Genomic DNA, 14,339 nt, shown 5'->3' with positions numbered 1-14,339 from the left:
TTTTTTGCTTAAAATTTAAGTTTTATTTGGCTGGTTGTCCATTTTTATTTTTATTATGCGTTGTCACTTAAAGCTTTCTTTCAGAATTTGTGTTCTTTGTTTTTAATTTAAAATAACGAATACCTTGAATATTGTTGCCTTTCCTTCACCAATCTGTCGGTTTACCAACTGGAAACAACTTCTCTTAATCAGACACAAGCATCTAAAGCTGTTTATGTTTCAGCTTCCCTAAAAGTGGATTGTAAGCATCATTAGCATTCCTCATTCCAAACCGTGGACACAGAAATGCTAACAGCTTGTACAAATGTTCGTTGCACCCTGTGCACAATATGATCTGGTAAGGGGGAAAGACCAACATGTTAAGGTTTGTCTATCACACTCCTTTATTTTATTTTTTTGTCACTGAGTCCATTGAAGTAAATAAAGTGTAGAAGAATCAGAGGGATGGAAAATCTGTAGCTGTAGCTCAGGAAAGCCAATGGAACCTATATATCCAGGGACAAAGTGCAATGGTGTTCCTTTCATTGATTTTTTTTTTTTTTTTTTTTTTTCTTTCTTGTCTTTTTTTCTGAATGTGTTTGTGCACCAGTATACTGTTTTGTCTGTTTTTTTTGCTTGTGTATGTGCAACATGCAACTGTGCTGGTGTTTGAATATTTAAAAGTGTCTAACGTGTGTGTGTGTGTCTGTGTGCATGGCAGCATGTGTGCCTTTTTAACCTCTCAAAGCTTTTGTGTTCACACCTTGTGTAGATGCTTCAGCGTCAGAGTTTATAGGCTTTCACCGGATTGACCATGAAGTTTGTTACATCCAGAGGCGTAAACTCGATTTGCATTTAAATCAGTTAGTCTGTTTAGAGACACACACACACACACACACACACACACACACACACACACACCTACCTACACACACCTACCCCTACCTGCAGCTTCTGTCTCAAAACATGTAACCGAGCAGGCAACTGGCTTGATTCAACAATACTACATTTTCTTTGGTCTTTATTTGATTGCAGAAGCTGTCACAAAACAAGCCTTCATCTTTATTGCCACAATCAGAAACAGACTTGTGTGGGTCATGAATGGTTACAGCTTGATCCCTTTCCCATACAGACAGAACACAGAGATTACATCTTAAGTCTCCTTGATATTGAAACTTCACCTTTTAAACTCCAAAAGGTTTAGTCAGGTTGCATTTTTGTCACTTTACATTTAGGTTTCTGTTTTTGGATGTGTAATACATCTTTAACAATGCAAAAATCAGCTGCTTGCTGCTTAATAGGTGGAAATCACTGTCTGTTTCTGGGACAGAAGTCAAATACAACCTATGCAAAACACCCGCATGGGATTCCTAATTAATTCCTCATAATTCTCAGAGGTATGCTAATATGGCTCTTCTGATTTGGTCACAGCATGTCACCTGTAAGAATCATGCTGATTCAAGATTTCACATATTCCCAACGAAGTCATGCTGCAGCATTGTGTGAATGACTGAATAAGGTTTCAATATATAGATACAATATAAAGAAATGGTGTTGAGTATGTGTGAGTGTCAAAATGTGACATTAAATAAGATTTTCATTTTTCTTTTTTTTTTCTTCCAGCTTTGCAATGATTCCCCTGCTCTTGTTTTGTGAAATATTCAAACTGTGATTATATAATATATATTTGTAAATATGTCATTCTGTAAGATTACGATGAGATGTTTTTAAGAAATTCTGTTTCTGGATTCTGTTTGTATATATGGTGTTTCCAGGGAATAAAAGGAGATGAGTATCTTCTCTCAAATGTCCTGCAGTGTCTCATATCTCATGTTTGTTTTTTTTCCATAAAGATAATGTTGACACTAACATCTGTTCTGGTTTCGGTTTTGCAGTTACAGTGGAATGAAGTATAATTGCACAAAGACAACCTCTCACACAGCGGCACACAGCTTTAGGTTCCACTTCAAAAGCAGCTGTGTCAGCAGTGCTGGAGGTCATGTACAACACTGCGCCACTGTCAGTCAAACCAGCCAGCCTTTCAGTTGATTTAAAACCTTAACGCTATGGGAATACTCCCAAAATCCAAACAAAAACAAGTCAAGTGTCGACTGTGGGGAAAAAAAATATATAATCATAATTATTTTGGTCAATATTGAAATCACAATAATTTAACACGATTACACGTTGACTTCTGGAAAGATGTTGAAATTATTGTAGTTAAACAGTGGAAAAAGTCAAATCAACAGTAAAAAAAAGCATACATTATGTTTCTACTCCTTTGTTACGAAAACAATAAAAAATAAATACACAAAAAAAAAAAAACATACAACTGTGAACTTTGCCTTAATATTTTTCCTATTGAAACTAAATAAGAGTTTACTTACCAAACGTAATGCGCTAAATAATAGTTTTTCTCGATTATTCTGCTTTTGTTATCATTGGGAGCCGAAATCATAATCACAATTAAATTTCGATTAATTGCACAGCCCTATTCAAGAGTGAACTTTCCTCCATTTTAGTGTCAATGAAATTATCATTCTTGTGCAAGTGACCTAGTTTGAATATACATTTAAAAGTAAATATGAAAGGTTCACATTAGGGCTGCAACTAATGGTTATTTTAATTGTCGATTAATCGGTTGTTTGATCTATAAAATGTTAGAAAATAGTGAAAAATGCCCATCGCAGTTTCATAGAGCCCAAGGTAAGGTGTTAAAATTGCTAGTTTTGTTTGACCAACAGTCCAAAGTCAATTTTAATGTCACATAAGACAAAAAAAAAACTGCAAACCTTCACATTTTGGAAGCTCAAACTCCTTAAAGGGGAACTCGTGTGGAGTACTACTGCATGTGTGAAAAAAGTTGTAGGTAGCATTTTTTGGCTGCAGAGGGAGCTTTATGAAAGCTAATAAATTGCCTCAAATGATGTCACTTGAGGTGTGGAGTTAGAAAGAACAGATGTTACCAGACCTCTGTAGCCGTTTCTCACCTCTGCTTAAAGGTGCGCTATGAGTCCTGCATGACGTCACTTCTGTTGACGTTCCAAGGAAATACCAAACAAAACAGAGCAAGCTCGCCCCTGTTTCCAACTGTCATGACTAACTGACTAACTGTCACTAATCCCCACCCCCTCCCCCAACCATCTTGTCAGTGATTGGCTGGAATGTGGTTTGTTGTATTTTGGTGCACATTTATGACCCCTGTGTTGTCTCCTGAGACTGGGCTTTTTCACAGTGTATTCAGGGGGCAGGCAGCTAGCGGATCAAGGAGAGATTCCTACAATTTGAGACAAAAATGACATCGCGCTGAAACCATGCAGGAACTCATAGTGCACCTTTAAGGCTAGCGGCTCGAGGTTACATTAGTTGCTATTAGCATAACGTACCTTAATCTCCGGTGGTCAAGTTGCATTGTGGCTAATGTAGGCACCAGGGTTTGACATGAAGAAGAATACATGGAAGAAAAACAAACAAAATGCTGCTATGATTTTGACACATTTCTTTAAAACTCCATCTTGAGTCTGACATTGTTGCATGCTAAATTGGTGGATTACTCCTAATGTTTTTCATTTTTACGTTTCAGCTCTTGTTCACATGGAGAATTTTGTGCAGTCACCTTATCTATTCTTTTGGATCAAAATCATAGTTTTGTTGAACAATATCCTTAGTCACTCTGTCCCAATATCCACACATCAGAATTTAACATAATTTATGAGCTTACTCTTTCCCACGCATGCACGTGTGCAGACATTACAAAACACCTACAGACCAACTGACAGCATCTGTCAGAAGATAATGCATCATTTAGCAGGAAAATAAGACATTTGATTCCTTGGACATTCTCTTCACGTATGGGTGAAATTTCCCATTTTTTCCTGCAGGCAATGGAGCACACGGTAGGTTCAGATATCCAATTCAGGCCAATGGTTACTGACAGGCTATTTTTAGCCCGCTGATAAAGGATTCTCCTATCAGCTTAGATGACCACCCTTGAATTCATAAAGCATTGCTTGTGTCCTTTAGACGCAGCAGCAACCATGACAAGGTCCAGAGACAACGATAAGCCTGTGCTGTCCTGTTAATTTTTATATTTGTTTACTATATTCCGTCCCAACATAGACATGGCTACAGCTGCAACATTAAGATAAAAACATTTGAATATTAATGGGTCTCTATAATGAGTGGTCCACTTATTGTCTTTTAACTTCAGTGTTTTGTAATTCTGTGTTCCATCTGGTCTATCATTATATACCATTAGAGAAATCAGCCCTCCTACGTGTGCAATGTCTCAGTAATGCTTTGATTGTATGCCACTCTCTTGCTTTGCCTCTTCAAATGCTTCACTTGAGAGGGGTCATTTTCTCCAGCAGTGCTACTGTAATACATTAACAAACAGAGATGTCATGTTCATTCAGATTTGTAATCAAGAAAAAAACATGCTGTGCAAAACCTTTTCAGCAGAATACATTTTGTGAATGGATTTATCAATGAAATGTTTTTTGTTTCATGCTTAAACCAGAACACAGAAAGTGTCTTCTTTATATTTATGCTGGAGGCAGACAAGAGTAAACAGGCTGGTGTTTAGTTTGTATTGCCCCGCAGTGGTGGACAGTAACTAAGTACATTAATTCAACTGTACTTGTATTTTTAGTATTTCAATTTAATGATACTTTCTACTTCTATTGCTCTACATTTCAGAAGGAAATATTGCTCTTTTTACTCGTTACTGCATGTATTTACTGGCTGCTCCTATGGTTAGTATTTAGATTAAGATACTAGAGAAGGTAACCTTTTTGCTTGTGACCCATTACAAAACAACAGTTTGTTTCTCCCATCTATTTATTATTATAATTATTTATTTTAACAGAACTTTTTTATTTCCTCTGATTAATTGTCACAACCCCTCAGATTTACTGTGTGAATTTTGGAGGGTGTCTAACCTAACTACAGACTTAACTGTATATACTGTATGGAAGTTAGAAATAGCTTTGACCAGCTATGACACATAAATGCTACTTATGCATTGATGCATCAGTAAAAATCTACTGTAATAATGTCATTTATAATAATATATCAGTTACATTCTTCTGCAGAATGAGATACTTTAAGTACATTTTGTATATTCTTCTTGAACAGCCGGGGTAAAGGTGCACTGGATCGACAGTGATGCACCTTTGCTATTTTTTCCTGGAGTGACCCAGTGGCCTTTACTGAGAGGGGTAAACAACCCCAATGTCAGTTGGCAGTCTTGCAAAAGGGCACTTTTCCCCTTTTGGACTCAGCGTAGCCTCCCAGAGGGCTTTGAACACTCTGTGAAGCCGCTCATCATGTGTGTGCAAGTCCACCTCTTGAACCCCTTTTTATTGTGAAAGACCAGGGCTGTTAAGATTATTCTTTAAAAGAAGGGGGGGGGGGGGGCTGCAAAGAAACTAAACTGCAAACATCTGTATCTCAAAATGCTTGCATGTGTGATAATGGTAGAGTCAGATCTTTGGAAGCATGAAAAGAAGATAACATAGAGACCAGACCCAGTGGATAGAAGTGGACCCCATAATAATGTTTGCAGTAATCAGTGCAGTCCCGTTGATGACTTAAAAGAATAGTTTGACATTTTGTAAAATATATATTTTTTTGCTTACTTTCTGAGAGTTAGATGACAAGATCAATATCACTCTCAAATCTTTCCATTCAATATGAGGCTGGAGCCAGCTTTAGATGTGCTGGTAAAGTAGTGGGTTTTGTTACCTTTGAACAAAGCTAGGCTTTCTGTTTCCCCCCGTTAACCGTTCACTGGCAAATTTAACCGACAGATATGGGAGTGGTATCTTTTCATTTGACTCTCAAAAAGAAATGCTAAATTACACCATCTCTGTTGGCACACACATTGTCATCCTGCAAAATCTCCTGGGCCATTCGATCCTGAATCATCAGCTTATTGAGGTACCAAGAAAGTCAGAGTAGGTTTTTGGAGCCACAGTGCATCAGTGTTCTGACAGAGCCACATCATATCTGATTTGGAGTGAGAAACCAGTGGACCAATGAAAAAAATGCTATTGCCTACTTTGCTGCCTCCTGATTGCGAATGTTTCCAAAAGGATGTAGTCAGGAGTGTTTAGTTGCATAGTTAATATTTATTTAAGTGCAACACAATAATTATAATTTTTACATTATAAAATATCAACACAAAAGTTGAACGTGACTGACAACATTTGCCCCAATCTTTACGTGAGCCGTAGTCAAAGCAAGCCAAAGCATGGCAGATGGAGACCGCTGAGCGCCACATTCACATGGGAATCCAAACAGATGGACACATGAAGCGTAGCACCTGCTTTTGGCACCACACCTGAACACTCGCAGCGTGATTTGGAGTGGAAAAAATCACAGGGGAATTCAATCTTACAGGGTTACAAGGCATTTATTAGCCAATGGAAGTTGAATTTTTTCAATGTTTGGCATCAGACGTGCGTGCCAGCAGAGTCTCCACAAGTTCATGCTTGTCATCTAGCTATATTGTACATTCATAAATATGACTTAAAATGTTGCTTCCCTTAAATGTCTCTCAAAATGTCAACTAAATCCAGGACTTTGGTGTAAATTGGTGGGCTTAACAGGCTAATGAAATATATTTTTCAAATGTACTGTATATTTTATTATTATATATTTGATGTCGACAAACAAAAGACTTGAAATTCTTTAAAAGTGGCTAAGGTGTGCAAAAGGTGCATTTTTCTGCTCCCCTTGGGATCTGATAAGGTTGTAATACTTAGCAATCAACAGTAATTATCTCCAGATGATGACATTTCTGGTGTTCCATAATTTCTTCCATTGTTTTGTATTTTTCCTAATTTCTGCCTTGAAAAAACTTCCCCTCCAACCACCTCCCGAAGAAAATAACAGTAGCCTATTTGCAGAGCATTTAAGAAAATCTGTCTGTTGGATTAGTTGAATTACATCAAGCCCATGGTTACCAAAAGGAGCTTATTGAGCGCTAGAAGTCTTCTTCAACTGACTTTGATTTTGTTGCTTTTTAAACAAAGTATTTGTACATGGCAAATCATTATTTAAAGGTTTGTAAAATATGTTATAAAGCAAATGTGTCTAAGCATAATATCACATATCTCTGTAGCACAAATGGAAAAAATAAGATTACTGATTCACAAAGAAGTCTCATGGTCTAAATGTTTTTGATTCTCGCTGATGATAATGATGTTTGTGTCGGTCTTTAATCAAATACAGAAGGCAGTAGGTGGTGGTTGGCGGAGACAATATTCATAATCTGGATGAGAGGAGGTTCAGTCCATGTAATAACTGAATGAAACCTCACACCTGCTGCCTGAGAAGATCTGAAAGAGCTCCAGACACTCCTGTAAAGTCTCATTGCAGTTTGGATGTGGTGAATTGGGAGGTCATGGAAAAATGTCTGACTTCATTCTGCTGTGAAACCATGTTGAAATTAGATTATGGGTGCATTAACATCTGCGAATATGGAAATTTCATAGGGAATGATTGCACCTCAAGTTGCACCTGGTCTTATAAAATGTCCCCATATTTCATTGACTATATTTGACAAAGTTTGAACAGGAGCAAATACAATAAAATTGAAGGTAACAGTTTCACATTTTGAGAAAAAGTAGTTTGTCTTGCCGAGAGTTAGATGTGAAGATTGATACCACTCTCACGTTTGTGCAATCATAAAGCTGGAGCCAGCAGCCAGTTAGCTTAGCATTGGTAAACAGCTAGCCTGGCTCTGTAAAGGTAACAACATCTGCCCATAATAATTAGTCTCTCCTCCTTCACTACCATAGGCCTAAATTTTTTTCCCGAGGTCCAACAGAAGGGGAGTAACTTCCGTAGTCTTCGCTGGTGTTGCCTGGCAACTCTTGCAAGCCAAGAAATAGTCTGTTTTTTTAGGCTTTAGAGATGCTGAAGATTTTGTTGCTACGAGACAGAAGCCAGGCTAGCTGTTTTCCACCGGTTCCAGTCTTAATGTTAAGCTACTATAAGCTAACCGGTTGCTGGCTGTGGCTCCATTTTTACTGTACAGACCAGAAAGTGGTATCAATAGATATATAACAATTGGCCTTGGCCTATAACAGTTAAAGCTATAGTGCGTAGTTTCTGTCTCCCCCATGAGAAATTCTAAGTAATGACAATAACACTGTTGGTGTGTCCACATGATACAAGCCTTACATGATCGTACCCCCAGACCTCCCCCATGCAGTTGCTAGTAGCCACCATAGACTGTACATATTAAGAGTCTATGGTGGCCACAGAAGACACGGAGGAATAAAAAAACATGATGGACTCTTCAGAAGAGGTCATAATCTTTACTGGAGTTTCAGCGTGGGAAAGTCACCGGACGACACAATCTTCTGAACACAGCCATAATTGAGAAATACAGAGAGAGTTGTGTGGAGCTGATAGCCTTAATTAGCTTTGTAGCTCATTTTGCAATGGCTTAAATGTAACGGACGTTCATAAATATCAAAAAGTTCTGCACTAAAGCTTTAAAGGAAACTAAACTTAATTGTTAATCACTCCAGTGAAACACACCAAAAGTACTGACCAGTCATATTTTTGAATGTAAACTCTGTGTTCACCAACAGTAACCTCAGTTACTGCAGAGGTTACAGTGATATCAGTTAATCTACTTTGACTTAGAGCAGCCAAAATATCCACTGATACACATGCAATTTGGAACAATTATTCTTAAAGCTGCTGATTAGCTCCTCCATCTGTGAGCCCAATGCTAATCTGCCTAAATCCCCAACTGCCTGCCAAACAAACAATGCTTAATAATGAAGTAGGTCTTTGCCAGGAGGCCATCAATGGTGCTGGCTGCACTGCTGTTGTTTTCTTTCTTTCTAAAAGCTGGGTCTCATTCAGACATTAGTCCAACCAATCATATCTAAACAATGTTCATTAGCCAAAACAGCTGAGCTCAGTTCCATTCGGATTTTCTGGTCTAATTGAAATGTACGACTCAGCCCTTCAGGGATAGCAACATTAGCAGGACACATCATGCTAATATGTTATGAAGATGTCCAGCTAAAGGGCTAATTAATATTCTGCAGAAAGAAATGGAAATATCTCTCCTCAGAGTCACTTCATAACACCAGCTGTCATGTTTACTAAAACATCTTCTATAGGCGTTTAGAGTGAGGCCTATGGAAAGTGTAAACAATCAAACAGCAAGAGACTGTATGCTGCGGAGAGTATGCAAAATCTTTTGGGCCTATATGGCAAATATTGATAATGATAAACAAGAAGCTACATGATATGTTTAGAATTTTAAGACTTTTGATACATGTTCCAGTTAAACGTATTGTATTGTTTAATCTGTGAAAACAATTATTTTATGTTTTTTTGTGCACTTTCCAAACTGACAAAATAACCCTAATGACATCACTATGACATCACCAGGGTTAATCTTTCATTGTCTTGGGTTTTCATACAGGAGGCAGGGAGGGTCTAATAGAGGACGTTATCAAGATGCATTATGGGAAATGTCGAATCCAGTGTTTTTGGCACAGGGACTAAAAGTTAGGCTATTTTGGCCTCTGCTGCACAAATTGTGGCCATTTTTATTTTATCCGTCTCTTATGAGTTCCCCACGTTTATGGAAGTAAAAGATTGCTACAGTAGATTAATTCTCCCTAGTGGGGGGGGAGGGGTTTAGGAGACAGTTTTGGGCTTTAGTGGAAAGGGAGGGAGGAACTGAGAAGTTGTCGATGTTTTTTTGGCTAAGTCCTGGATCTTCTCAATCCTAGCTACGGCACCTTTAATCAAAATTTGAATATGACAAATATAGTAACAAATGCTTTAACATTTCAATTGATAGAAATAATTATTTTTCTGAAACTGATTCATCAAACCAACCATAATGCAGTTGTTTCAGTGTTTGATTTGTACTCTGTGCTCTGTCTGAATGAACCTTCATCAGGGCACAGCTGAGAATAAAGTAGGTTAAACATATAAACACTTAACACTTACACTATACAAAACCATATTAATCCACTGTGCATGAATGTTTACAAAATCCAGTTCTAATCTAATAGAGGCCAATCAGGTTCCAGGTGATGCAGTCTGAACCAATAAGAAAATGAAAATCCAAATAAAGCTCAAACAGTAGTTATCAATGAAACGTCCTTTTATTTCACAGGAGTCAACACACCACCTTACAATAGCAGGTAAATCTTAAATGAGAAAAAAACAAAAAGAGAGGCTCAAATTCCTCACTTCAAACACCACACTATGTACACATGGCGTGGGAATCAGCCCCACATAGGCTATATGTAAAAGACAGCGCGGAATAAATACATATTTACATAAATGTTTAATATAAACAAATACCTGTCTGCATTGCACTTGCCGATAGCTGTGAGGTAAAAACACATTGTGAGCACGACATTTATACAGTACAGTCACTCCGACCAATGCTTTTAAATAACGAGTTTATTATAGTGCGCCTGAGCAGTTTATAATTTTTATCATTGTCATTTTAAGAATACATTGTGACCCATATCAGATCCTGGGGTTAACTTAAAGATACCCACTCCTATAGATGATCATCCTTAATAAAACACTGAACTGCTGATCCAATATAATAAGAAATAAACAAATCAGGAATAAACAACAGGTGCGTATGCTCTCACTGAACCCTGTTTTATGGCAAAATGCAGCACCCATTATAATCCATCAGATACGGGGCGGCCTCTGGCTCACCCAGTAAGACCATGCGCCCCATATAGTCCTTTGCAGCGGCGCGGGTTCGAATCCGACCTGCTGCCCTTTGCTGCGTGTCATCACCTATCTCTCTCCCTCTTTCATGTCTATCCACTGTCACTATCTGATAAAGGGAAAAGCCCCGAAAAATAATCTTTAAAAAAAAAAATAAGAAGAAGAATTCATCACAACCACCTATCTTAAATTTTAGGAGTGATATTATTTAGCAAATTGGATCATCTCTTTGTCATTAAACTGTCCTATCGCGCATCTTGGAAAGAACATTGGTCCTGATGCCTCTTTTAAAAACTATGTCGTTCAAATACAATTCTGGTGTTTTACTTCTCATACAAAATAGACCCATTATAAGGTGCAGCTCTTGCGCATACCTTTCCCAAAAGGAAACCCACGCTCAAGGAGTCAACGCCCGCTTTTGTCACCATCCTATCCCAGGTAGTTCGTTGTAATCCACCTCAACAAAAACCTTCACAGCTGTGATTCAGAGTGCGAAAGCTTTGTGGTCCCCGCCAAGCTGCTGTCACTGTTGTCCAAACCGGCGCAATCCGACCACAGCCCCAATGTGCCGGGCTCCAGAGCAGTAACGAATCCACCGGAGCACCGGGACAGGTCGCAGGAGCTGATGTGCAGCCTGCGGTCGGCTTGCCTCGGGCAGCACAGCAGCCTCTTGAAAGCCTTCCTGAAGTCCGGGCTCCGGCAGTAAATGATGGGGTTAAACGCGGAGTTCACATACCCCAGCCAGTTCAGGAACACGAAAAGCTCCTTGTCCACTACCTCTGCGCAAAACACACGCACCACGTTGACTATGAAGAAGGGCAGCCAGCACAGGGTGAACGTCCCCATGATGATGCCCAGCGTTTTGAGCGCCTTCTGCTCCCTGAGTGCCAGGATTTTAGACGGCCTCTTCTTGCATTTGGAGGTCAGTCCGGTTAAAGTGTTGTGAAACCTGCCCTCACACTTGTCGATCTTCCTCAGCTGCTGCTTCGCCTCTCTATAAACGCGGGCGTAAACAAATATCATGACCAGTAGAGGAATGTAAAAAGATATGATGGATGAGGAGATGGCATATGCCCTGTTGGTGACAAAGTCGCAACATTCAGGGTCCTCGTAGCAGGCTGTGTCCACACTGTCACGGGACCAGTGCATCAGGATGGGGAGGAAGGAGACCAGCGCAGAAATAGCCCAGACTGCGCACACCACCGTTTTGGCCCGAGCTTTGGTTAACAAGCTTTGGTAGCGGAAAGGGGAGGTGATGGCCACGTACCTGTCTATGGCGATAACGCACAGGGTCTCGATGCTGGCGGTGACGCACAGGACATCCACGGAGGTCCAAAACTCGCAGAAAAAGGAGCCGTACTGCCACGAGCCACGCACCTCGAGCGCGGCGCCAAACGGCACCACCAGCAGCCCCATGATGAGGTCCGCGCTCGCCAGCGACACAATAAACACATTGGTGAGCGTCTGCAGCCTCTGCGTTTTGGCTATGGCCAAAATGACCAGGATATTCCCGAACACAATAGACAAGACGATCAAACCCATCACCAGGCTCATCCCCGCCATCCACTGCTCGGACGCGGCTGTGGCGGAGCCAGGTGCGTCCGACGCCTCGCTCCCCGAGCCATTCAGGAAATTCACCGGCGAAGACGCGCCACCGTCCCCCATGACGGGCTGCTGCGCTGTGTGCGGGACCAGGTCGAGTTCATCAAGGCAGTGCAAGGCAGCCTTTCCAGTGTGTCGCGGTCGCACGAGCCACAGCTCTACTCCCGTCGCGCGCCAACTCCATCTGGAGTTCTTCCTCTCTAGCCCTCAGCTTGCGCGAGCTGTTGCGCCGGCCGGGCACAGCCAGGCGGTGACATCACTGCTCCTCAGGACCAATCAACGTAGCTCAGACAAATTGTCCCAACAATGAAGTTGAGGCAGCAAAACAACACCTTAACCTAAAAAAAATGAGACATTCGGTCTCATTTTCGTATCATGGAAAATAGACAACACTTCCATTCAAGAAGAAGAGAATATTTTTGGCAAGCAGCTTTCTAACCACATCCTAACTGTCTGTGACTGTTATCTGTCAACAATCTACTCTCTTGTCTTTGGGAACATGAGAAACCAACCATGGAGATCCAAAATCCACAATGACATGAACCACAGGGATTTTCCTCTTTCATCACTTGCCATCACAAACACGTTTGTTTTTCCACTTGTCCATTTTATATTTTTTATCACAAAGATACATTCCACAGCTATGAGGTCAGTCCGACCCACACAAATCTGTTCTTTGCTTCACAGCAGCTGTATTACATTAAATGTATTAATCATAAGTCATAAGTTAAGACAGCTATGGTTTGAACAACAGCCAAACCATTGATGCATCCAGGTCAAACATACATTTACCTATAAGATAAGAGTTAAGAGTTAAAGGTTTCTTTGTTTTCATCCAGATGTCAACAAACTGAACAAACAGGCAGAGGAACACCAAGCGTGCACTGACTGACAGACAGCCTTATACACAGCCTATAGTTGATACACAATACAAGAAGACATGAAAGCTGAAGAAACAACAGTCGGGACAGAAATATTGTTATACATTCAAGCAAAACTGTAAAAGAAGGTCTTGAGAAGTGATTGAAAAGATGACACAGTGCTGATTCTGCCAAATTGAGCTCCTCAGAAAACAGCACAACATATAATCATTACATTTATTTTCATTTATTTGTTCACGCAGGAAGGAAATTGTTTTGAAATGACAGCAGCCTCTATGTGCATGTACCCTGTGAGTGTCAGACAGCCTTTCTGAGTCTACAGCTGAAAGACAAGACTTTTAAAAAATGAGCACAAGGACAGACATCTTGATGATCAGACAGTGAAGTGAAAGCATTTGCACCGGCCCCATGACAAACAGACTGCACACAAAAACGAATGACGCCATGCTCTTTGTTTTTATGCCTGCTCATGAAGCTAACAACTCAGCGCCAGAGGCTGTGACACAGCTTGACCCCAACATAACAAAGCCTCTCTCAGAGTGTCAACATCAGCTCTGTACCTGAGGCACTCACAGCTACCTATGTTGGGAGCAGGGCTTTCTTACTGAGATATGATGAGGCTGAAATAATAAGGCCTCTTATTAGCTTCATTTCCCTTATGAAAAGTAGAAATCTGTGTTCTAGAGTTGAGTACCACTTTCTATTAAGGCACCCATTTTAACTCTTACTTTGTCACTTTATGAAAGTGTCCAAAATAAAAAAAGGTCTACAGCAGAAATAACACAAAACGTAGCAACAACCCCAAAAGAACAATGTTTTATGTAAGCAAGAATATTCAATATCTTAAATGTACACAAATCATTTTGTAAAGCTTTATTGATCATCCGTAAGACTTTTGGGTTGCATGGTTGTAAAAACTCCCTTTGATTGATTGGACCAAAGGATCCATCACTTTGTCAAAAAGAGCTGCAGAAGATTACTTACCAACATTGATAACTGTCCTATTATCAAATGGAAAGGGTAAACATCAGCAAAAGGGATTTTCACAACTTGGAAACCCCAAATTTGTTCTTATTAATGGCCTACAACTGGTAAAACATTAAATGATTAATTTTCCATTTATTCAATTAATAAAAC

General features: G+C 39.9%; 1 protein-coding gene across 1 annotated transcript; it reads right to left on the bottom strand.

Annotated features, from left to right (window-relative positions):
* Positions 1-10,847: 10,847 nt before the first annotated feature.
* Positions 10,848-12,494, bottom strand: adrb1 (adrenoceptor beta 1). The gene has a single exon (XM_028568316.1). It carries the CDS (start codon positions 12,382-12,384, stop codon positions 11,191-11,193), a length of 1,194 nt encoding a protein of 397 aa, XP_028424117.1. The 5' UTR covers positions 12,385-12,494; the 3' UTR covers positions 10,848-11,190.
* Positions 12,495-14,339: the final 1,845 nt, after the last annotated feature.

The sequence above is a fragment of the Perca flavescens genome, chromosome 21 (assembly GCF_004354835.1).
Source record: "Perca flavescens isolate YP-PL-M2 chromosome 21, PFLA_1.0, whole genome shotgun sequence".
Classification (NCBI taxonomy): domain Eukaryota; kingdom Metazoa; phylum Chordata; class Actinopteri; order Perciformes; family Percidae; genus Perca; species Perca flavescens.
Note: the sequence above shows the minus strand (reverse complement) of the source record. Positions and strands in the feature narration are given on the sequence as shown.